Raw genomic sequence first — 26,480 nt, 5'->3', positions numbered from 1 at the left:
TGACTTCCTTAATCTTTCTTCAAGAAATGAAGTTCAACCCTTGGTAATTTGCAGTACATTTGTTTTGGTATAAAACAATAAAAAATCTGTACAACTCAAAAAAAAAAAATGAAGTTCATACCTACCTCACAGGGTTATGAAGATTAAATGGGATAATATATGTAAAGTGCTGGGAGCATAATATACATCATTTAAATACCTCTCCTCCTTATCCTCTTCTAGTTTTGGTCAGACAGGAGCTGTCACTAGACAGGCCTCTGTCAGTACTGGTAGAAGCTTATGTGCTTCTGAGAGCATTCAGGCAAGGTCCAAAAGCAATCAGAAGAGTCTTAGTAAGTACTTGGGATTACTCAGAATGCTGCCCAAACCCGTTCATGGAGCTTGAGCATATGTAGCCACTTCAATTATCATCAGGTACAGAGAAAGTTGTAGGTGTTCAGTAGGTGGGAAGACTGAAAAGAAGCTGTGAGGGAAAGCAAGGAGGTGTCTGTGCAGCGGGAAGGGCTTACAGGGATTAACTCTGGACTCCTTGGGAGATAAGGATTCCATGCTGAGGAAGAAGGGAAGTGATCATCAGCTGAAGCCAGACTTGGTAAGAAGCTCTTGCTAAGAGAATGGAGTTTTCCAAACTGTAGGGCTGATTTATTTATTTATTTATTTTTAAAGCATTTATTGTCTACTGTTTGGAAGCACTCCACGTTTTTGAGCAAATAACTGAGGGGTTTATAAAAATAGATGTTTAAATTATATAACTTCTTAAGAATTGTGAATTTCAGAAAAACAGCTAAATAGGGATAAGCAATGATTTTAGCTATTAAAAACACAAACGGGTAATTAAGCTAATAAGATGGAAATATTTTTTTATAAAGGAAGGTTTTTTTCCCCATGTTGTCCATTTTGGAAAATGACTTTTGCCTTTCCAATATCTGATTCTTCATGCTATCTTTTTGTGTGTGGGGGGGGGCGTGGGATAGTACTAGTAATCTCACCTTATATATTTGAGCTTTCTGTTTTTTGTTTTTTTTTTTCAAGCCCATTATCTCTTTTTAAGGTATGGTAATCTGATGACTGTACTTGTTCCACCAGGAGTTGCTGACTGTGCGTGATGGGAAGGAAAGGAAATGGAGAAATGAGATGAACACCTGTGGCCACATGGTCACAGAAGTAGAAAAGGGCCCCTGTATCTGATATCTTCTCTTCCAAAATAGAGTGGGGTTGGTGGGGGAGAGGTCTGATGGAGAGACAATGCAAACACACCAGTAGACCTGTCACTTGTTTTCAGGTGAGAGTGGGGGCTGGCCCTGGGAAGAAGCACAGTTTTTGATGCATCTGCCATATGCCAAGTAGATGCATAAATATTTTAGAATCTGCTCAACAACCCTGAAGATAGGTAATTACAGGACATAGACTCAGAGAGGCATGGGTAACTCACCAAAAATAGTGTTGAGATATTCAGGAGACATTTAAAGTAACATTTCTATTTCTGCCTGCTGGTGTGTTTCCCTAGTCATTTTTGGAAATAAAAATGGAAGGTGTGATTCTGCCCCTTAAACTGAGAATAGCTTGCTACACAAACACATGATACAAAGACAAAGGAGAAGGCAATCGTGGGGTATCTCAATGAGGTCCTACCTGAGGATACTTTGTTCTAGAACCTGGATCTGGTACTGGTCTTGCTGATTTTGCTTCTTCATCTCTTCCTGTTCTTTCCCACTGGTGATTCCATCGAGAAGCCATTTCTCCCTCAAGGCCTTTTTCTGGTGTCAGGAAACACACACACATGTTCTCATATTAGTCAATAACTTAAATAAAAATCTCTTCTTTCAAATCTTATGAATTTCAATAGTGGACATGTTAAAGAAGAATTATTTTCTCCCATTGCCTTGCCCGAAAAAAAATCTGTCATTTCCCTTTTCATAACCTTCTTGATCCCCTTCCAAAGCCATGTTTTCTGTATCTAAATCCTATTTACCTTTCGAGGCTTAGTGTCAGACTCCTTCAGCTCATGAAGACCCCAGCCCCCTCCCTCCCTGGCAGCCCCATCCTCACCCTCTAGAATCATGCTGTGCTGTATGTTTATCACAGTCCTGTAGAGACCTCACAATGTGATGTCTTTACTGTTATTTCTTTGGTTGATGGCTGTATGTCTTGTGTTCTTAACAAAGTTCAAAATTCCATGAAGTCATTTTGATGTTCACACCATGACCTCACATAATAACCTTTTCTGGGACTAATTGAAATGGTGGGCAAAACAGAAGGCTGCTATTGTATCTTGGGCTGCAGAACAAGGTAAAATTAGTTTAAGATACAATAGCAACAACACTCAGCACTCCTTCTCTCTTCTGGGAATCTCCCTGGTTCTAGACATTCTTAAATCCAGCTTCCTACCTGTTCCCATAATATGATGCACAAAATTCATGGCTATACCTAAACATTGATAAGTTGATTTTTTTTTGTCAACTTTAACAACACAAAAAAGATATGTTTCATCATATGTAAAAAAATCTTTTGAATTTACTTGAAAGAATCAAACTGATGAGCCTAAGAAAACTTAAAATAATGAAAGAGATCTAGAAACTTTGGAGGGGCTTTAGCTAGCATCCAGCCCATGTCTCAAGTGGAAACTGTATGATATATAATTCTATTATTATCAAAGAGTTGGAGCTTCTTCCCTTCTTCCTGATTAAAAAAGGGCTTCACGTGTATTCATATGTATCTAATCTACCTTTCTACATTGTTTGCTCAGTTATTCAATTATTCTTTGGGGAATCACTATGCCTATAATGATGAGGAGATTGTAGGAACTTTATTTTCTGGGACTTCTTTCTCTTATATTACAATTAAAATGAGAGCAAGTAAGAAAAATATTTTTTTCTCTTTCTAAAGGATGATAGAATTAATACCACTGAAATAGAAATATATTTGAGTTGAAAAAAGTTAATTAGCCTTGGTTATGCTTGATAATTACAAAGGTTATCTTAAGAAAGACAATGTTTTTCAAACGATTATTTAAAATCCAACAGTACACTAATTGCAAATAAACATCATATGGAATGGTAGTTTGAATAACGAATAAAATTCAGATGGCTTTAGTTAAAGCAGTGAGGTACATGGAAGTTTACAGGTACACAGGACACTACTTGAAAGCCACAGGACCCAAGTGACAAAGAACCTCAGCCCAGATCATCACATTTGTGTTGACCTTGTCAGAGTTTGCAGCAATTGCATGTGGACCACACACTCCAGAAGAGCAATGTTACTGCATTCTGCCACAGGAAGATTCTTTCCCCCAGTGTTAACTTGACCTCTTATTATAGCTGGTTAGTTGTTTGCAAAAATGTTTCTCATAGACCTAGTAAATGTTACTAATAGAGGTCAAGATTTGGCTCCTGAGGTTAAAGATGTCAAGAAAATCTAAATATATCAGGATTTTAAGAATTCATTTTGATTTTAACTTATTTTTGTTGATGGCATTTGAAGATAGCTAATGTATAGTAAAGAAGACAGATAATGCCTATCAAAGTAAGTTACAGGGCTTAAGAACTATCCATGAGGATAGTTCAGTCAGTTGCATGCTTAGATCTATAACAAGCACTAGGATGGCACGGTTTATGATGTTGAATTGCAGACAGAGGTGAATGAACTAGTAACATGATTAGCTGAACTTTGGGCTACATTCTTGATTCTTAGTCTGGTTAAGAACAAGAATAATTTTAATCGAAGATTTACAAAACTTTGTCTATACTTCACAAACTGTCATTTATCCCTGCTTTAATTTAAATATCAAATATACAATTTGAATGTGCACTCAAAATGATCTGGTAAATCACATATTGGAGTGCACAAAACAGTTATTTTACTTTTATGCCATAGTTTAGACTTTAATCTTTGTATGTGAAGCTAATGAATATAAGAAAATCTATTTCACTATAATAAAACGGAGAATTAAAAACCGTATGAACTGAATGAAAGTATAAGTTACCTGCAGGTGATAGAAAAATCTTTGGAAGTTTTTAAGGAAAAGGTTTTCCTGAAGCAATTCTATCCAGCAATTTCAGTAAGTTTTTGGGATAAATTGATTTTTTCATACTGTGAATGAATGGATTTACAGGAAAGGACAATTCTCTGGACAGTATATTTTGTGTTTCTTGGTGGTGTGAGATTGTGATGCTATTACTAGGCAAAAAGATCCCTAGTGTGCAAATCCCAGAGTTGTTTGAATATTGGAATGAGAACGTCCCTGGAAGTTCCCTGTGTAGTGGTCCTGGGTATGATCATCAGGATCAGAAGCAAGATCATAGTGAGTTACTGCAACTATTTTGAAATGTTTGTATGCTGATGCAGGAGGAACACTTTGTAAGTGCTTATGCTTATGTTGTTAACTGTGCCACTAAAGTGTAATAAAAAGTTTGCATCAGGAAGTAGTAAGGACAGTCACAGCAATGAGAACAAATGGATAGAGAAGAAAACCAGAAACTGGTGTTAACTATAGAGGCCACTAGAACTTTCTCGACTTGGTGAACATATTGTAGAATTAATTTTTAAAATACTTTTGCACATTTTTGAATGCTGACTTGGATTTATGCCTGGTTGCTGTTTGGCATAGCAAACTATTTCTGCAAACTTGGAAAAATATCCTCTATTCAAATAGCCACTCTATCCTCTGTGTTTTTATGACTTCTACAGTGTGCTCATCATAGGATGTCATATGAGTTTCTGTGTCAGTTATCATTTTTAGGGCACAGGTCAAATTTTATTTATTTTAAATTCTTAGTGTCCAATTTAGTACCTTGCACATAATGAGTGTTTAATAAATGTTCATGTACTTCAAGGCCCTCTCTACAACCATATATATTCTACTTACTGGTTAAGACCCAACTTAAATTTCACATCATTTTAAAAAAGTTTTTTTTTTTTTTTAGTTATACATGGACTTAATATCTTTATTTTGTTTTTTTTATTTTTTGATGTGGTACTGAGGATTGAACCCAGTGTCTCACACATGCAAGACAAGTGCTCTGCCACTGAGCCACAACCCCAGCCCAAAATTTCACATCTTTCACAAAACTTTGACCACCTCAGATTAAGAAATTTATTTTTATACTTCAATTTAAATTAAGCATCATCATTTAACTTACTTTGCTTATTTAATCTTGAATTTTCCAAATTAGGAAAATATATCATTTCCTCCTCCCCCTCACCTCCATTCCTTTGGGTCAAGCACAGCTTTGGAAGTTGGATATCAACTTTGTGTGAAAAAAATGGAAACCTCTTGCTCTTGGCACAAGCAGACATGGGCCAGAGTAAACAGTTGGCAAGGAAGTGTGGGCAGGATTTCAGCACCTCCATTTGTACTTTTGCAGTACACAATCTGCACAACTGTGTTTGGCTGTCCAAAGCATGATAAATGTTTTGATTGGATTAGGTTAGGAGAGGTCTTCTGGTTCCAGAAGGAAACCGATAAGGAAGATCATATATTACTTTCTGGTCTGTTTTTGACAAGTACTAAAATGAAGTGCCACCTCAAAAATGGACCTATCAGTAAGTCAGGCTTTTCCTATGTGAAACTTACTTCCAAAATGAACTGAGGCCATATTTAAACCTTTATTTTACTGTGAGCTCTGCTTTTATTTGCTACCCATTCTGCAAGAATCGAAATTGCCATATGCTGGAGAGCTATCAGTTTACTCAGACACAGGAAGCTGTTCTCTGCCAGAACCAAATTGTATAAAAATGTGTGTGTGTGCGTGTGTGTGTGTGTGTGAGAGAGAGAGAGAGAGAGAGAGAGAGAGAGAGAGAGAGAGAACGAGCGCACACAAATTCTCAAATTGTTGTTTGGGTTTAGAAATGATCTATTTCAAATATTGTTCTAGATTTGACATATTTCATTTGAATTACATTAAGATAACTTGGTATAATCTGTTTTCATTTTATCAATTTTCTAGGAATATACATTACATTTCTTTTGTGTTTACTACTCATGTATATCTATGTGTATATATATATATATATGCGTGTGTGTGTATATATATATACTTTCTGCTTTTATATATATATATATATATATATATATAATATATATATATATAGTGTGTGTGTGTGTGTGTGTGTGTGTTACCATGGATTGAACTCAGGGGCACTCGAACAGTGAGTCACATCCCCAGCCCTATTTTGTATTTTATTTAGAGACAGGGTCTCACTGAGTTGCTTAGCATGTTGCAGTTGCTGAGGCTGGCTTTGAACTCATGATCCTCCTGCCTCAGCCTCCTGAGCTGCAGGGATTACAGGTGTGTGCCACCACACCTGGCTCATGTATATTCTTTGTGACATATTGAAAGGACAGCAGTAGGTTAACTATGATTTGCAATTATCCATCAAACAATAGCAATGTCAGCTGGTATAGGAGCAAAAAAAGCCAACTGAATCTGAAGAACTGAGGTTAATCAGAGTTTTAGTTTCTTTTCAGAGGTGGTTACTTATTCCATTGGAAAAAAATGGATTTAGGCCAGACTTGGTGGAACATGCCTGTATTTTCAGCACCTCTAGAGGCTGAGGCAGGAGGATGGTAAGTTTGAGGACCAGCCTCAGCAACAATGAGACCCTGTCTCAAAATAAAAAATTAAAAGGATGGGGTCATGTAGCTCAGTGGTAAAGTTCCTTGGGTCAATCCCCAGTACCAAAAAAAAAAAATATAGGACTTAGCTGAATTTGGCAATTTTAACTTCATTTTTGAGAACCCCATGAGCATGTAGCATTGTTTCATTGAGGGGATTCATTAAATTTGTTGGTAGCAGCCCTGCCAGATAAGTAGTTTCCTGCTTGGGCCTGTTCACAAGGAGCTCCTGTTTGTCATTTGCTTACATCCTGTGACTAAGCTACGTAATAAAATATTGAAACTCAATGTGCTTTAATTACAAAATGACCTCACCCAGTGAAAGATGTAAAGTCTGATTTTTGAAAGATGTAAAGTCTGATTTTTAAAAATGGAGACTTATTTATGGTTATGATCTCATGTTCTATCAAAACAAAATAAAACAGAAACCCAACCCGAGCCATTCTCAAACAACATTGGATTCATCACATTGAGCTTTTAAACATAAGCATCCTTGACCAGGCTGGACACTGTCTGTTCTGCATCCCCTGGGAAATGGCTGGCCTTTCACTGATTTCAAAGGGAACTTCCTAGCTGGATCCCCTCCCCAGGGATGTTAAAAAAGACTGTATCAGGGCCAAATTCTCAAGGCTGAATTCTCAAGGCTACTGAGGAAAATTAGGAAATTCAGTGCTAAAGGACAGAAGTAATCAAACCATGTTTTCAGCTTCCCATGAGTTTGACAGAAGGTATTCATCTCATATGCAAATATTGTAGCTTGTTGGCTTCTTCTAGGGCTATTAGAATGTTGAGAGCTATGCTGGGAATTTTCTGTCTCTGAAAGCATCATTTCTATTGAAATTTGAATGCCATTAGGTTATTTGAATACAAAATCATTGAAATACAATTAAAGTCATATGTTACCTTCAAATGCTGGTGTTTTAGTTTTTCTTCCTCTATTTTCAGACGCTTCTGAGAGATTTCTTCCTGTATTTTTCTCTTATCCTGAAATTTAAAAAGTTCCAGCATAATTAAAAAAAAATTGCTTACACATATTTTCTTGGGCTTGTCATTATTTGAATAATGAATGACTGGTCAGCCACATGGCCTTGGCATTGGTCTGAAGCTGCTTTCGAAACCTATAGTTCAAAGCAAAGGAGCCAAGGAGAGAAAAGGGAAAGAGAGAAAGGGCAGGGGTTGGAGGAAGCAGAGCATTCTGTTTATGGAAAATTATATGTAAAGGTGTTTTAGCAAGAGAACTTAAAAAAATCCCAATGCCTTTCCTTTCTGCTTTTCTCTTCTTTCCTTTCCTTCAATCCAGTGAGACTGACCTGCTGAATGATACAATGGAAGAATCCAGTTTTTAGAGGGAGTTTTGAAACAGGCCTGAGGAGGCACTATAGAAGGGAGGCTTCTGGCTCAAGGGTAAAGAGGCTGCTGGGTGAAAGGCCAGCACCTGTTCTAGCCCAGGATTGCCTCTGGGTAGTTAGAAAGCCAGGCAGCCAGAAGGTGGGACTGCTTCCTCCTTGGAAAGAGATAACAGAGAGACAGAGTTCAGATACCGCTCCATAACAGTAGCTGAGGTAAACAAGCAGACAAACAAAAACATGGAGAGACACACTATCATTCACCAAGTTTAAATGATAGTATCTTGAAAGAATCAACAACAAAACCCAACAGAAAGCAAAATCATTAACACGCACAGGTTGTACTTTCTAGAAAATATAGCATATATACCAAGTGGAGAGTCTGGGTTTGATATCTGGCTCCTCGACTTAAGGGTCTGTCTTTAGACAAAATCCTTAACTTCTCTGCATTTCAATTACCTCACCTATGAAATGGGGAAAATGAGTACAGACCTCAGATGATATGAACACTAAATGAGCAAATATATGTGAAGGTTCCTGTAACGTAACCTGTTATTCACTCACAAAACAACACATTAATTATGACCATGCCTCTACTGGCCTGAAATATTTTAAAGAGTCCATATCTGAAATAAAGGCACCTGAATAGCCATGTAAAGAAGTCCTTATTTCCTCGCTTTTGATTAGAGGTGACATTGTCCTCCATTTTGTTCATAAGAGTTGGTTTTAAATTTGCTTTCAAGATGGAAAATTCCCAAAGGATAAAATTTTGTTGCCAATGAAGACATCTAAAAGAATTTGAAGCAGATTCAGAAGGTAATTTAGAAGGAAGAGTTCCAAAAATATTTGGCAGCATTATTGAAATAAGTGCATGGCTTCCTGATGTGATTCCTTTGAAGATTAAAACTCCTTTTTGATGTGTAAGTGCAGGTACATTTGTTGAAGAAAAACAACACATTGTTCTCCAACTTTACGTCCTGTTTCTCTTTGAGTATAGGAGAGACATCTGATTTCATCAGCACTACTTCTTAAATTTTAGAAGCAGTTCTTTTGGGAAAAATTAGGCAAAAAACATGGACCTTTAGAATTGCTGCTGTCTTTTGGATGAAATTTAGTCATTTGTCACAAAGACTCTTGAAAACCTCTGTGAGCCAATTCTCCATAAGAGATTTATTGAGCAAATATTAGTAGCATTTTGGTAAGTGTTTCACAGGTGCTATTTTATTTAATTCTTATAATAACAAAGAGATAATGTAATGATTTTCATTTTATATGATGGGAAATGGAAGTTTAGGGCACACTAACTCATCTAAGTTTGCATAAATAAGACATGGCAGAGCCATGTTCCAATCCCAGGCAATTTAGCCAAGTCCCTGCACCACTTCCTCAAGCAGGAAGTTAGTTAAGCTAGTCACAACCTCCTTTATCGTCATCTGCATTACCAAGCCCCGAGGCCTGAAGGCAGCTTCAGGACAGGGAGCAACAGTGGGACCTCTTATTAGAAGGGAGAGCATTTTCAGCTCTCTACACATGATGCTGTATCTATCTGGCTTCACAAATAGCCCAGAAAAAAGAGTACAGTATGGTTGGGGAGAGTGACTATGAAACTCAGCAATACTTTCCTACCCTGTTGGTTGCCTGTTTGGGCTGGTTTCATCCTAGGGCTAGTAATCAGGTAATGAAAGCTGTGGTTAAAAGCAGAGCCTTCGGGTTGTTTTGGCAACACAAGGCTTATGCAAGGGTTGCTAAGGAATACCAGTGTTTTGTCACTTAGAGGTAACATGATGCCTCTTTTCTATTGGTCTAGGTAAGTGGGAAGATAATTTCATAATGTTATAGACATAATCCTATTTTAAGATAGGAATACTTTTCCCTCATAAGATATCCATCAGCAATAAGTTATTATCCTTTGCCAAATTTGATAGGAATCTATAAGCATTATTGAAAAATATTATCACAATAATTTAGTTTCAATACGGCAGTACAAACTAAGTTTTATATCTAGCTCTATTGCCAGCATACCAGAAGTTATCAAAATCAGCTAATTCCTTCTCAAATGATCATGAAACACAGGTGAAATGCCATCTGCTTCCCCAAATTTCCCCAGAATGTAGAGCACCTCTGTAGATAGCTGTTGTGACCTAGCACATCAGATATTTATTAATGTAACAATTTTGAATAATTTATATTGTTGTTTACTTCTTCAGTGATCAATTACCATAAAACAATCAATTACTTAAACATTTACTTGTCTGTCACTCTATTTTAGCAGTTGATAACCACAAATTCCAATTCTGTGAAAAGCTTCCTCTTATTTGGAAAATTAATTTATGCATCTTGTACAACTATAAAGTTATTGCCATCATCTAGAATCCAAAGATATTACCTTGATCACAATACTTAGAAATTATTAATAACTTAGGAAGTATTATTGATTAACAATTAGTATTGAACATGCCTGATTCAGTCAAGAGGGCAGGATTTATTCCGTGTTACTTTTTTGTTAATTTATCCAATAATTAGGTACAACTCTGTATTTATGGCAACATTAAGAGTTTTACAGTGATTAGCCCAGTGAGATGGCACATGCCTGTAATCCCAGCAGTTCAGGAGGTCGAGGCAGGAGGATCACGAGTTCAAAGCCAACCTCAGCAAAAGCAAGGTACTAAACAACTCAGTGAGACCCTGGTTTTAAATAAAATATAACATAGGGCTGGGGATGTGGCTCAGGGATCGAGTGCCCCAGAGTTCAATCTTGGTACAAAAAAAAAAAAAAAGACTTCTACAGTGTTTAAAAATTATTCAGAAAGAGAAGCTTCCCTCAAAGAGATCTGGTCTCAAGAAGAAAGAAAATTACTTGTGCAATTGACTGTGGTCAGAGAAATATAGTGATAGCTGTCATTCATTGTTAAGGTACAAGAAAGGTGCTATGAGGGTTGAGAGGAGACAGGGAGAAGTTGCTTCCAGCTGATGTGGTTAGGAGAAGCTTTGGAATGGCATATGAGTGGGCATCCTGGGTAGTTGCTAAGGCTGGGAGTGGGGAGAAAGGGCATTCAGGTCAAGGGCCTGGAACTAGAACATTGGGATACTATTTGGAACAGCAAGTCTGGAATCTAAATTGCCATACAGGGAATAGCAGGAAATAACTAAGAATAACAGGATGGGGATAGATTCTTAATAGAGAGTACTGAATAGCATGACAGGGGTTTGGAACTTATTTATGTATTAGATAGGGAGGAGCAATGAGCCATTTTCAGGGATAAAAGAATAATAGGCTTATCACCATGTTTTAAGATGTGAAATACAGCCTCACTGCCTAGTAGGTATTAAAGAGTGAGAACCTGAAGGGGTGATCAGTTAGACTACTTGACAAAGCAGAATTCATGAGTACTTGGAAAGAAGATGCAGAGGACATGAATGTCCAAGAGTGCAAGGCATTAAAATTGTCAGGACTTGGCCACTGAGGACATGTGGATAAGCGAGAGGGAAAGTCCAAAGGGAACACAGGGCTTCCATGTTGATGTAACTGACAGGAAGACAGAATCTCTTGATAGATATAGGAATTTGAGAGGAGCAGGAACCAGTTGAGGATGTATGATGATGGATCCAAAATAAGTTTGAGGTGTCTCTGGGACAAAATGGTGGAGCTTTCTGGTTGGATGGAGATGTTGGATGGAGAGAGATGAAGAGTCAGAGCTAGAGCTAAAGGGGGGTAGGTGTTGAAAGGAATAGATGAGACCATGATAAGAGACACTTTTATGAAAAGAAAAGGAGGGGCTAATGTCAGATATCCTATGACACAGTCACGTTTAAGGAGTAAGGGAGGAAGGAGGCCCACATGGAAGCTTATTTCAGGGTCAGATATTATTTATAATAGGCCACAAGACTGAAATGAACAATGGAAAGGCACGTGCTTTCCTCACAAGGATTTAGACACAGTCGTGGTGCTCTGGTATTACAAATTGTCAAGAGTTTCAGTTTTCACATGTCCACATACTTCATTTTACACCTAAGAGTTTAAGGCACTGAGAGATGAAGTGATTTGCTTAGTAGGGTGTTTAGTAGCAGAGCCTTAATTTCCAGTCCCAGGTCTCTTTTTGGTTTTCCTGTTTCCACAAAGGAAAGGCAAAGCCGGTTGTGGGCATTTAGAAAAAAGTAAAGAAAAACAGAAGCCTGCTACTGTTACACTAGATATCACCCAACCAGAAAGGGGGTACAGGCACGTTTTCCTAGATGGATTAAAAAATTTTTTAAAAGCCAGTTAGAGCAATCATGAAAGAATTCAACCAGCCAAAATTCTTTTAAAAAATTCTTGAAGAAGAAACAAATATTTCTAGAGGGAAGATAAATTATGAGTCATGGGCCATTTACAAATGAAACCACAGATACACAATTAAAAATGAGCTGGGTACAGTGGTACATGACTGTAATCCCAACAGGCTGAAGCTGTAATCTCAGGAGGTTGAGGCTGGAGGATCATGAGTTCAAAGCCAGCCTCAGCAATTTAGCGGGGCACTTAGCAACTCAGTGAGACCGTGTCTCTAAACAAAATGTAAAAAAAGGCCTGGGGATGTGGCTCAGTGGTTGAGCAGCCCTGGGTTCAATCCTCGTACAAAAAAAAAAAAAAAAAAAAAACTCAGATTAAAAAAAAGGAAGGTACCATTAAAAAAACCAAGCCACATAGTTTAAATCTAACTGGGACCTTCTCAATGAACTCATGTAACTAATACTTAAGATAAGAGGGTTGCACCTATTCTTAATGCTGTAAATAAAGTAAATATCCAGAGTGAAGAGAAGATGGTACATGAAAAGCACTAATGTCACAAAAGCATGGTGGTGGGGGGGTGAGGGGGGGTGAGGGTGGTGGTGTGTGTGTGAGAGAGAGATGCTTATAGCAGAATGTTTAAAGCAGTAAAACTATTGCTGAGATGAATAGTGCAATGCAATACTAAAATAACAGAAACAAAATAGAACAATTCCACTTTTATTTTGTTCCTACAATTTTGATTAAGGAGAGTAATTTTGACCCTGGGAAGGATGGAACCAACACACTTAAAGGGAAATTAACACCCAAGAGGAAGTAAACTCTCTGAGACAGAGCTGCTCTTCGGTCTCCGATGAGCTTTGTTCCAGGGAGAAGAAAAATTTATAGACATGGCAGAAGAATATTGTTGTGTAATTTCTTTGGAATCTTGGATAGAGCAAAAAGATAGAAGATTGAAAGTGACAAATGCCCCAATTTCTGGAAGAGGGTAAAAATGAATTACAAAAGACTGGTGGGATTTATGGGTTAATCCCTGGCAAAGTTATAGAATGAATTGTATTTATAATGTTGTATTTAGAGAGGCATGTCTAGGAGGTAGGGTTTGATTATTAAAAACAAAGATTTAGGGCTGGGATGTAGTTAAGTGGTAAAGTACTTGCCTACCATGCTTAAGAACCTTGGTTGAATCCTTAGCACCACCAAAACAAAAACAGAAAGTGAAAAACAAAGACTTGAAATTTTGTTCTTGAATCTTAATTATTTCAAGATCTGCAGATGATGAAGATTTTGATGTTTGTAATAATGGCTAATATTGATTGAGAACTTCTTCTTTAGCACCAGGGATTGAACCCAGTGGTGCTTAACCACTGAGCCACATCCCCAGCCCTTTTTTATTTTTTATTTTGTGACAGGATTTCACTAAGTTACCTAGGGCCTCACTAAGTTTCTGAGGCTGGCCTTGAACTTGTGATGCTACTGCTTCAGCCTTCTGAGCCACTGGGATTGCAGGTGTGTGCCATTGTGCCCAGCCTTAATCGAGAGCTTTTAATGTTTTAGGAACCACTTCAAACGCATAAATGTATCAATTTATTTAATGTCCCTAAATATCAGTGAGGTAAATCTAGGTCACAGGAAAGCAGTGTGCCTTGGTTCTGCATGGCTTTTGAAAAAGTTTTTATGCCATACAAATTTGTGAAAATGTGAGCAGAAAAGAATATTTATTTGAAGGTGAGTGTTTTTAATGCTTTTTTATACCAGTGGCCTGTAGGAAGATAGAGTTGGGCAAGTATTCTTTTATTGTTCTTATAAGAAACTCTTGATTAACAATAATAATTTATTTTTCCAAATGAACATTGGATTTATTTTATTTGATTCTAATAGAAACCAAACTGAAAATCCAATCAATTCCTTATCTCTCCTCACTCTCCACCAAATTTAAAACAACAACAACAAAAGAAATTCCAGCTAACCAACCAAATAAGCCAAGAAAACTACACACCTTGATAGAATTATTATGAACATCTTAGGATGTCCATGTCTGTGTACATCTTTTATTTGTCTTTGGAATAAGTTCCTTGTAATGAAATTCTGCATCAAAGTATAAAAAAGTTTTTTTGATTTCTTATATCATTTGCCAAATTGTCCTGTTTTTAGGGATTTTGGCTTTAACCAGAAGTGAATAAGAATGCTTTTTTAGAAATTTTGATTAAAATTTCCTTAAACTTAAAATAAATTTGGAAGTCTATGACAACTTTTCTGAATTCAAACTACCTATCCAGGAACAGTTGCCTTTCTGGTCACATATATTATGCTGCTTAGCAAAGTTTTATTATAAATATCTTCAGAAGATGTAAAAGTATAAAAAATATCTTCAAATAAACCTGGCATATTTCCTTACTAGTATTATTTTTAAGTTTTAACATTTAAAAAAATTGTAGCTACTGAAAATGGGATATTTTCACATTATATTTCTGAGTGATTATTGCTTTTAAGAAAACTATTGATTTTTGTATATTCATTGTGCATATGACAGCTGAACTTAATTGATTCTTATTCTTAACTTCAGAGACCCTGAAGCTGAGGACTAGAGTGTTTAATTTTCTTAAGTCATACAGTTGACCCAGTGGTGGAACTTGAGTTAAGCCTAATTTTCTGTAGCTTCACCGGTGATAATTTTTATGCACCTTATTGCTTACCAAATATATCAACAGAAATACAATTTCCAAAATAAGGGACTCTGTCCTGGTAAGGGTCCTGTTCAACTCTCAGCACCAACTTTTAACAGTGATACTGACATTTTAGAGAGTGTTTAGAATGTGCCTATGATCAAATGATCAGAATCCAGAAAATGAAGTTATATAAGCACCAGTAGTTGGAGCCATGATAGTTGGGTGAAAGGTGAAGGAAACCAGATTCTAGCACATCCTGTCAGAAATCTTAACCCAGAATGCTGTTCTCAAATGGAATAGGGTGTGGATCTCCCTGGTATTGGAAGCATTCCAGGAGAAGCTGAGTGCATAGGTCCTAAGCATGGAGTGAAGAACATAGGAATATAAACAGAGACTTTCTGTTTTCTCTTGGTCCTATGGTATTTTGTGAATCTAACTTTAAAATACCCTATTTCTTAAGTAGCCATGGAAATTAGGCATGGTGGTTATCACAATAATAAGTCAAAAAACAAAAACTTTCTAAATCTCATTTCATTCTCTACTTTTAGTCTTCTTTCCCGACCTTACAATAAATTCTGAGAGCTCCAAATGAAGTCCAGTTTGTGTTCTACTCTTTTATTATCTTTTCTCATTTATTTTAATGAATAGTGACAAAATAGAACAAGGATAAAAAACAAACACAAAACAAACCCTTCAGTTATTAAGGGGTGACAGTAAGCTTGACCTGATTTTTAGTGTAAAAGCGATCTGTTAGCAGGTCAATCATTAGTGTTTCCCCTTCTCAGCTTGACTGTAATTGTTCATTACTTCATTTGCCCATCCACATGATGATATTGGTGCCCCAGCTCAGCTAGTGCTGAGCTCATGGTTGGAGAACTGTGAGAGATGCTAAGAGGTCTTGGTATTAAGAAGTCCTGGCTGGAGGCTAGAGACTGTGCAATGGAGACAGATAGGGAGGATGTGACTAGGTCTTTCAATATTGCAAGATTTGAAAAATGACTTGGATTCCATCTCAGTCCTTTTAAGAAAAATAACAGACACTTCTGCAATGGCAACACATTCTCTTTTGCCCACTTCTACTCCTGGCAGGTTAAGGGAGGTGGGGGGACTGCAGTGGAGGTCTGATTTGAGTTAGAAAATGTGATTAAGAGAAGCAGAACCTCTAAAGGTTCTTCTCCTTGCTCCACTTCAAACTCTATCCATAAGAGTAAGCCACAGAAATCAAAGGAAATTCTGAGTCAGGTGAGGGTTGCAGTTTTGATGTTTATAAGAGTTTATTGGGATGTTGTGGTCAGAAAATCTGACAAACGGAAGAGGTTCTACCATTTAACTAATCATCCTTGGTCTTAGATTTTCCACATGTCCAATGGAGATGGCAACATTTGTTGCTGAAAATAGTCATAATAATCATAGGACTCTTTGGACACATGAGATAATAATTGTGAACATTTTTTTAAAGCCTAAATGCTGTGGAAGAATAGGTGTTGTTATTGTTGTCAGTAATCTTAGAATTCTTCTGCTTAAGAGATGCACTTTATATTCTAGGTTTGTTAGCACAGATCCATTAAGGAACAGCTGTCACAGCTCCTCTTACTGCACCGAATCACCCTGTCGATGACTGATGCAATGATACACTGAAAACTTGCTGCTTAGGACAGAAGCCAGTTTTTATTTTCATTCAGAGCTTCAGAGGATAACCCAGTTCCATGTCTTAAATGGCCTGACTGACTCCTCTTAGTCCTTAGGATTTTACGGAAATCCGTCGACTTGGTGTTTTAGGAAAATGTTCATCCCACGCTGTTCTGGGTGAGGGAACTTCTTAATGCAGTCAATTTTCACAGAGTCTCTCCACGAAATGACATCACTGCAGTTTAAGTGATTTTAAATATTTTTATTTTTAAAAAGGCTAGATGGTTTGAGACTAGAAATTGGGAATTAGGAAGTCCTGTTTTAGGTGCTCCATTTGCTTAGACTTCAGTTAAACATTTAGACTTTAATTTGTTTTAACACAGTTTTCTAAAGAAGCAGATTATTTTTTGACCATTCTGTAATGTTCAGAAAGTTCATGGTGATCTTTTTTAGTGGAGTATCTAGTGAAGTAATATTATCATTCTGTAGCACACTGGAAAAACCTTCCCATGTTATCAAAGCAGTTTCCTTAATGAGCTATCAAAATTATTATACCTGGTCACATGGTCTCTTTTATGGGTGGGCTATTATGTTTGGCAAAGAAATGTGGCACAGCACATTTATTTGAAGAAATCTTTCCCTCTCTGGAAGAAACATGTAATCTTGGTACAGCACTGTGGAAATTTTGCCTAGCGTTATTGTTTGAATATTCTGGCATAGGGCTTCTTTATTGAGGAGATTGCTACATCTTCATTTACCATCTTCCTGTGGATGTCTTTGAATGCTCATGACAAATTAGAAGTTGTTTTTGTATCTTTGTCTTAACTATGAGACATGGTATGTAACAATGGTTCATTATGCACACTCTTAACCACTGGTAGTACTTTAAGAAGTTCTTAGAACTCTACATAATACAATGGTCCAAGCAAAAGTAGTGGTCCAGGCTAGCTTGTTCTTGTTTCACTCTTTTGTTTGTGCAGGTAGAATGAATAGGAAGAAATACATATGGCTGGCCTAGAATACAGAGGCAGGGTTGGCTTCTTGGGCAAGTGACCTGTAAAATCACATGGGGCACCATGCTCAGATGGGCCCAGCTCTTAGTTTTAGGCTTTGGTGTCACCATCCTGAAATTTTGCATATTTTTTGAACAAATGTTGCTGCATTTTCACTGTGTACAGGGCCTGAGAATTCTGTAGCAGGTTCTGTCTTTGGGTCATAAGATGTTTTATTGACTTTAAGAAGATCTCAAATATTGACCAAAAGAGAAGGAGATGAGGTGAAGGGAACCCATGTTAGAATAATTAGAACCCATCTGCATTTATGTTGTTATTATAATATGGGTCTTTGAAAGGGAAGATTTCTGTTTTATGTCAAAAACTTCCTGCCTCCTAAATTCCTGTATTTACAAGTAAAAAAAAAAAAAAACATTCTTTGGGAGTGGAAAGAAATAGGGTGTGGATCCAGGGAAATGTGAGTTTTTTTGTTGCTGCAATTGTTGTTTGTTTGTTTTTCTCTTGAGCAGCTTTGGTTGGCAAATGTTGCTCTGTTGCTCAAATTCCAGGTTCAGGACTTTCTGTTGCTCCTTTCCAAAGGAAGGCAGTTGTAGGCAGGTGTTTCTACTTGTGATTTCTACTGTTGTCTAACTTTTGACAGAGTGCCCCCTCCCTTATAGCTATGTTCATTTGTTACCCCATCTGTGAAGCACACCCTGACCACTCCTCTTAAAATTGCCACCCACTCCCACCTTCACTTGGGAGGTTCCCAAGGCTCTTTATTTCTCTTCTTTCATATAAATGCATAAGGCTCCACACATAGGAAGTGCTTAACAATGATTAATTGAGCAAAGGCCCCCCCAATGTGCTACGTCACATTTCTTTGCCAAACATAATAACCCACCCATAAAAGAATGAGTTGATACACACATCCCTAATGGTTAAAGGTAGGCCTGATGAGACTACAAATGGCAGCTATCTTGTTACCTGCCTGCTCAGTTGATTCTGTTCTCTGCAAATTGATTCTAATTCTCAGAATTCATCTCAGCTCAACCCTGGAACAGAACTGTTTCTGCAAGTCTGTGATTTCTAGATAGTTTCAGAACCAGGAGTTTTCCAGTTTGAGCATTTCCATATTAGGAACAGTCTTTTCCAATGTCCCCATAGGAGGAGAGATAAGACAAGGTGTTCCTTGTGGAGGAGGATGTCAAGAGCACATAGAGTGGTCATCCTAAAAAGATCTCTCTGAGGGGAATCTACCCAGGCCTTTTTTACTATTCTTCATGCTTACTTCTACAGAATTCTTTAGAGATTCTGTGGGGACACATTCAAGCCTTCATCCCGCTTCTTTCAAAATGCTGAAGACATTGATATCATCAGTTCTAACGACCTTACAAGTGAATTTCAAATTATGACTTCAATAGCTCTCCCTTTATATCAGAATCAGCTATTTATTAAAATATGTACTAACTTGAATATAGCCTCAGGAGACTTTTTAGGCGTGAAAAATAATATTTAATCAGTTTGAAGCAGTCCTTTTTAAAAAATATAGGTGCAAACTGAACTCTTTGGCAAAGGGGTATTTTGACCACAAATTTGCTAAGGGAAGAGTCGGTGCATGGATGAAGTAATGAAGAAAGAAGATCAAAGTAAGTAATTAAGTAGAGTGTATATTTGGTACTCCTACACTGAAGTACTTTCTTTTAAACAATTGTTTCTGTGTAGTTTTATAATTTTTGCCTTCACTGTCTTTAAATCTTCAAGAAGACTTCTGACTAGTCTAAAGTTCACTTTACAAATACAAGAAATGAATGGCATCACTACAGTAATTTAATTTTCAATTAGAGAGCCCAAGTGCCATATTCCATCTACTTAATTTATTTTTATTTTTAGAGGAAGCGCGTCACTTGTTTCTGTCAAATTATAGACCTATACGTTTATTTTTTCAGTTCTTTGAAAAGTGGAAATAATGACTTTTAAGGCACTTGAAACCAGGTGAAATAAATAGATGAGCAGAGATTATAATTCAAACAGATCTTAGAGTTTTAAAGTTTTTTTTTCTTCCAAGGTGCAGTCTGTGAGTTGGTGTGTCTTGGTACATTAGGCAATTGCCTTCTGATTTTTTTTCTTGAAGTACATGGACGTTATTTCAGTGTAGGAAAATGGTTAAGATGAGAGGATTGCCTCTGAGTGTTAGTCTAGGTCAGAGACTGTGAAGATTATAAGTACTTCCAAAAATGAAATAATCCTTGCAAGCTTCCTGGATACCATATATTTTCATTTTCCCAGGAAGAAAGGGAATAGTGAGGTGGTTTCCTGGGTAAGGCCAGGGTGGAGAAAGCTGGCACTTTCAGGGCCCCAGGAGGGAGGAGGTTGGTGTGTTGTTTCCATGGACACACTACTGCTCCATTTCCCCTCTAGGTGATGACCAATGTGACTGGATTTAGCCTGGTGAGGTGTAGGCGAATGGGAATTTGTTCCCATAAAGTTTTTCCATTTTTCCCTACAACTTTTATACAAGTATATTACTTCTAAGCTACAAGTACTTTGTGACCTTTGAAATTTTGCTTAATTCTTTCTACTGGGTGTGTTTAGGTTAATGGAATAATCCAAAAATTAGTTCTTTTTTTTTTTTTTAATCATCAAAAAAATCCATGTGTCTGTATATTTAGGAACTTACTACCCCCTGGACTGCTTTTAACTTATTAGGATCCTGCTTGCATTTGGACCCTCAGTGAAAATTCCTAGTCTTCCTGGATAACTGCATGCAGCCATATCTTTGGAACATGTGCTACTTCAGTATGAGTTTTAAGGTGCACTGGAGGTAGTACAGGCTTAACCTAGGGTATGCCCCAAATCAAAAAGGAAAATACAGAAGCATCTATTTTTACATTTCATTGAGGACATGATTTCATTTCATTAAGAGACAGAAGCATTCTAAAGAGCTTGTGATCATACATCTCACATAGTCCAGTAAAGCAACCTTTAGACGACAGCTGTAATGTAAAAGATCTATGCCAAAAACAACAGAGGGGAGTTCCTGTCCTTTCAAGCAGGACAGCTGAAATGGTGGTGGGGTTTTAACAGCAAAACAAAACAAACAACAACCCAAGCCAACGATTTCTGAAGAAAGGAAATATAATGATTAGAAGTTAGACATGTAAAAAAAAGTATTATCTTATGGAAGAGTGCCAGCCTTATCAATGGACTCCCGGTTCCTTACCACTGGCTAAGAAAACATTTTAACGTATTGAATCCTTCCTAGGTGGAACTAAGACACTGTATCTATTTCATAAAAATCTTAAATTAGTTATGCTATGAGAATTTGAATTATTAGTTTTGCTATGAGAATTTGAAGAGACAAGAAAAACATCCTCCTTACCCACACTGATTAAGTATCAGTTTTTTAAAAAGTACTCATTTCTTCCTGACAGCTAATTTCAGTGGCAAAAAAATATGAGAAATTAGGTGTTGATTTTCAAGGTTTTTTCCCCCGTAAAAAAAAAGTGTATTAAAAGTTGCAACTAATGATAAATGATTGTGTTATGAATTTCCAGGTTACTGCCAAGTGCAGTGTTTAAAAGTTTTTTTTTTTTTTAAATAGCTGAATCATTTAAGAAAAGTAATCCATTTGTTTCTTTGACTCTTTCCCAGAACAAGCATAAAAAATGCACTATTTTTCTTCCCGGCATTAACGAAATATTTTCCAAATCCATTGCATGCACCACATTCCTCTATCAGGATCTTATTCAGTTTATGACTGTACTGGAAACTGATCTCTGAGAATTAATCTGATACATGCTTTTACCTACTTTTCTCTTGTTCAATGCTTAGCTTAAATATACCAACTTTCATTTTAATTGTTAGGCTTTCTGGAACATACTATGACACTACAAATAAAAAGTTTCAGATCATTTGTTTTAATTCTTTTTCTCCTCCCCTTTTAAAAAATCCAAACTTTTTGCTGCATTCATTGCTTTAAAAAGTTTCCAAGCTGGGGACCTGCTTTTTGATCTAATGCCTGTCAATTAGAAATTAAAGGAGAAACAGTATTTTTAAGGTGTACACAGAAGCCGAATGATAGTTAACCAGACTGCCTTAAAAGCTTTTGATTGTTGTTTAAAACATAGAAACTGTCTGTGAAAATCAGGAACAATCGCCCTGAACTCAGGTTCTAAAGCCCAAGAGTTATAAAGGGTCACAAGGGTTAAGAGAAGCAGAGATGCATTCATGAAGGCTGAGGGATCTGTTTATCCACTGAGGGGGGCTCAGCAACAGGGACAGCTAGCAACCAGTGCTGTTCCTCTAAGCAACCACCTTAATGAGTTATAACCATATGCAGACTTACTGTGATGGCCTGGAGTCTTCCCTTCACAAGCTCAGCTTCTTCCATTCTACAAGTCAAGAGCAGGCAGACGCTGAAGGAAGTCCAAAGCTACCATAAATCAAAGAGCCTCCTTGGGGAGAGGCACGGAGGTGATAGAAGAGAAGCAGGGAGAAATCCACTCTTTGCACCAGGGAGAAATGGAGAAATTCCCTACTTGTCAGGAGCGTCTCTGAGCAGATGCACAGATCAGGCCAGACAGACACATGTAATGAGGGTGTGCTGGGGAGGCAGACGCTGAGGCTGCTGGCACGAGTTGACTGACAAGTTTGAACGGCAGCAGCACAAGCCCTTTTCCTTCAGGAGCTGCCAGCTCTTTGTTGTAATGTGCACAGTTAGCAAGGCACATTTTCTTATTAACTGTTCCTTACCCAATTCATTATTTTCCAGGATTGGCACAGGGAACCAATGCACTGTTTAATCAGACTGTTCTCCAGCAACACACAGCTGTCCCCGTATGCGTAGGTCTGTGTGTGTTTGCAGGAAGTTAGTTCACCTGCACTCTCACTCCAGGATTACAAAGAGAGAGAGTCTCACCTCAGTTGGACAGAAGTGCCAAGTCACTTATTTGTCTTTCTCCCTCTGTTTGGCTTTGAGCAATAATAGAAACTTCTATAGTTACTTTAGAACTTCACATAGTGGTAAATTTACATCAGGCTGTCCTCCTCTCCCACCTCCCCATTTGTAGCAGTTTGTTGGAGACTTTGGAATCTTAGGTCATGAAGAAATCAAAGGTGTTAAGGTGATGATATTAAAAAGCTGGCCCTCCAGGAGTGCTCAGTGCACTTTAAACAGCAAGTGCCATGCTCTGCTGGTGCCTGACTTGGATTTCTATGGAATGCAGTTCTTTCTTGGACCTCATTCAGAAATGGCACTCTGGGCTTCCATGAGGGTGCCCATTTTGACCTCACCAGTTACGCAAGAGAGAGGAGTGAGCCTTTGAAAGTGTGATGAGATGTTCTGTAACTGCTGGCAGCCCGACCCTGCGTGGACGTTCCCTTGCCCTTTAGAAAAAAGGAGTGAAACCCAGTGAAGCTCTTAGGTTGAAGCAGAGACCAGGAAACTTTGCAATTGACTTTGTTTTCTTTTCTGGGATAGTTCTTTAATTAAATTTGGATGCAGTCAACCCTAATTACCATCTACCTCATTATTACATGTTTGGATACTATCAAACACCTTCATATTAACAGCTGAAGAGTTTAAAAAGACAAACCAAACTTTGAACATAAGGTTTAATTTCCTTTGTTTCTGTTATTAATAATAGTAATGGCTAATATTTACTGAGCACTCTCTATGGGCAAATGAGTTACATCCTATTTATTGGACAAGGTGCTGAATAATAAATGTGTTATCCCTATTTAAAAATGAGGCAACAGGTTCAGGGAGGTAATTTTCCACATAGCTAATAAGTAGCAAAGTCAGGATTGGAACTTCAATTGTCTGGTCTTACAACAGCCCTTCATCAAGGTCTATCCAAGGGCACAGGCAAGGTAAGTCACAGGCTGATGCCTAAGTTAGTCTTATGAAGAAGGGTTGAACCTGCTTTCCTCCTCCATCCAGCTCCCAGAAAAATTACAGCTGGTGTAAAACCCTCCAACAGAACCCTGTGGGATTCTCCTTTGCAGAAATTTAGGGGCCCTAATGAAATAAGATTTTCGTGTGTGTGTGTGTGTGTGTGTGTGTGTGTATGTACATATATACACACATATATATGTGTGTGTGTGCATATATATATATATATATATATATATATATATATTTTTTTTTTAGCTTCCCAATCCCAGAGCCCAATCCCAAGATGAAGCTCAGCAGTTTCAAGAGTCTGAAATTATACTTGGGTGTAGTTTATCTTTGTTTTTACATCCTCAAAAGAGACACTTGGGGGGAATAGAGAGTACAAGAATTGTTTAGGCATGGGCCAAGTTTGCTACTATTGGATGGATATTTAAGCTTAAAAAAATCAAACCCTCAAAGCTTTCAATTTTGTTTATCTGCAGATCTTGGCTGAAATTAAAGACAAGAGAGTAGCAGTGGTAAATATAAGTCAGAACTGCATATCTGCTCCCCAGAACAGATGGGCAGTCCTCCAATTATTAATCTGGATCCTTTTCTAAAATCAAATTTTCCCTCAAATCTCATTTTTACTATAGGAAGTACAAAGTTTTCTTTTTTTTTTTTAGTGTAAGTAAGACTAGATAAAATAAGAGGATCAGGGAATTAAGAGAGGAGCAAAGTTGTGTCAAGTAATTGGTATTGTCATGTGTTTGTTCATTTGTCTAGTTGATGCTACAAACACTTGCTAATATTTTTAAAGCGGGTGTTGTTCATTCATTCTGCACATATTTATTAAACACTTGTCCAGCTCTATGTTAAGTGTTTGGAATATATAAGTGAACAAAATTCCTGCTCTTTTGGAATTCATCTTGTGGTAGGCAGTAAAAGATAAATGTAATAAATAAGTAGAACATAATAGGTGAGAAGATGATTATGTTATTCTGAATCTTCTGAGAAACAAATGCCAAGGTGGGCTAAATGTGCAAAATTTTATTAGAGGAAATAAATATATGAGAGAAAATGTGGAGGAAGGCGATAAAGGCTGGGGAGGTATGGGAAATCCAAGTGGGGGAAAGAGGGAGAAAAGTTGTGTGGAAACAGCTTAATCAGCAGGGCAGTCTAAGAGATATTGGTAAGGTCATTGAAGAGTCCTGGAGCCAAAGTCAGCTTACCAGAGTGGTCCTATGTGTCCCAGGAAGGAGCCTACCTTAGCATTCTTGCCATGTTCAATCATTGCCTAGGAGCAGCCCCTGGAAAACACAGCCTGGATGCAAATGCACAGCCTGGATTTCGGAGTACACCATCTGAGACCCTTGTTCAATTTTACTTCTGTAGTTGGTTGTCTGAGAGGTACTTTCTCATGACAACCTCTGTGATAATGTTATGGAAAGAAAGAGTAAAGACTTCAATTTAGAATACAGTCATTAAGATAGGTTCAATGAGACAGGAGTCTTTGAATAAGGTCTTAAAGGAGAGGTAGGAATTAGGCTACCAGAGCAAGAGCATATCAGGAAGATCTTGTGCAAAAGCTTCAGGGTGGGCCGTCATTAGCACATTGTAGGATCAAGACTGGGGTGATTAGTCAAGGGGAAGGGCAGGAGGGGTAACAGGAGATGCTGCTGAAAATTTCACAGGTTCCAATTGATGCACAATCTTCTAGGCTTTTGAAAGGACTCTAGATTTCACTGTGTGGAGTGAGAAGCCACTGAGATGTTCTGAATAGGGAAAAGTTTTGCAAGGATGGAAAAAGAGACTAGGCAGGATGTCATTGCAATCCATGTGAGAGATGATGGTCAATTTGGTCTAAGGTGGGAACAATGAGGACGGTGGGCATTGATTAAACTGTGGACAGTTCATCCATAGTTTAATACTCTTGATAGAACCAACAGGGTTTCCTGAGATTGGATATAGAGTTGAAGAAAAAGAGAAGATTTTGAATAATTCTAAGACTCCAGATCTGAGCAAATGCAAGTTGCCATTATTTGAGATAGGAAATTTGGTGAGATTTTTGTTTTTCTTTCTTTCTTTCTTTGGATGAGGATGAATACCAAGAACTCGGTTTTCAATAAGTCATTTTGTTATCCATATGGCAATGTTGAATAGGCAATTGGATATGGAATCTGGAGTAGAGGAACAAAATCTCAAAGTCTCTTATAAAATTTATTATATCTTTAGAAGTAAAATGGATCACAAAATATCTAGAATCATTTTTTTTCACAAAATATCATATTCTACTGAGCTAGAATCCATTAAATGTTAACTATGTATTCATGGACAAATCCAGCCTTTGTAAAACAGATAGATATTCAATAGAGCTTTGCCTGTTCTTCATTATCTTACTAAGCTGGCTTTACTAAATATTTTATTCTTTGACAACCAGAGTAAATGATGATGGCAAGAGTTAAAAGTTATAATTCCTTAGCTGACCTCATATCAGGAGTTCAGGGGTACGAGAGATTCTGAATTAGTGCCTCTTCTTACAATGCATTTACTGTCTGGTTGGAGAGGTAAGATACATATGTGAAGTAATTAAAGGAACAAATAGTGAACCAGATATTGTTATGCTCTGCTAAAACAAAGTGATGGCAATGGAGCTGCTTGAGGCTAGGATGGTGTGACATAGCAGTGGCATGTGGCACATAGAGTAAGCCCAAGAAAAATTAAACAAGGTAGAGGTTAATGTGAGTTGAAGGACAGCTACCACAGGGAAAACAGGATTTAAATGCAGAAAACATATTTGTAAGCATAAAAGGGAGGGAAACATGATGTGGTAGAGGTCCGTGAAGGAGACTTTCCTGCCTGAAGTGGAGAGAAGAATTAGAAAGATTGACAGAAACACACATCTGTATGTAGAACTTGATGCTAAGGAAGGGAATGAGGGGAATGGGAGAGAAAAGATAAGATTCACATTTCAGGAGAATAAAACTGTCAACTTTTCTCAGAACACACAAAAAGAGGGAAATATTAGGTAAGAAGATCTATTTGGAAGGTAGGAAATGTGAAGTGTGAGTGCCTGTGGAAAAAATAAT

General features: G+C 37.5%; 1 protein-coding gene across 1 annotated transcript in view; it reads right to left on the bottom strand.

Moving 5' to 3' along the window:
- The window catches only part of Palmd (palmdelphin), a 46,103-nt gene extending 23,511 nt beyond the window's left edge, over positions 1-22,592 (bottom strand). Inside the window, exons 1-3 of the mRNA XM_046462391.2 lie at positions 21,862-22,592; positions 7,517-7,597; positions 1,633-1,757 (exon numbers count right to left, since the gene is read on the bottom strand). Coding sequence (XP_046318347.1) covers positions 1,633-1,757; positions 7,517-7,597; positions 21,862-21,906 — 251 coding nt within the window. The 5' untranslated portion in view covers positions 21,907-22,592. The remainder of the gene's footprint in view (positions 1-1,632; positions 1,758-7,516; positions 7,598-21,861) is intronic.
- Positions 22,593-26,480: the final 3,888 nt, after the last annotated feature.

Source organism: Marmota monax, unplaced genomic scaffold (assembly GCF_021218885.2).
Source record: "Marmota monax isolate L192 unplaced genomic scaffold, Marmota_monax_Labrador192_F-V1.1 WCK01_AAM20220418_F8-fsc00070, whole genome shotgun sequence".
Taxonomy (NCBI): Eukaryota; Metazoa; Chordata; class Mammalia; order Rodentia; family Sciuridae; genus Marmota; species Marmota monax.
This window is presented reverse-complemented; position numbering and strand designations above follow the sequence as displayed.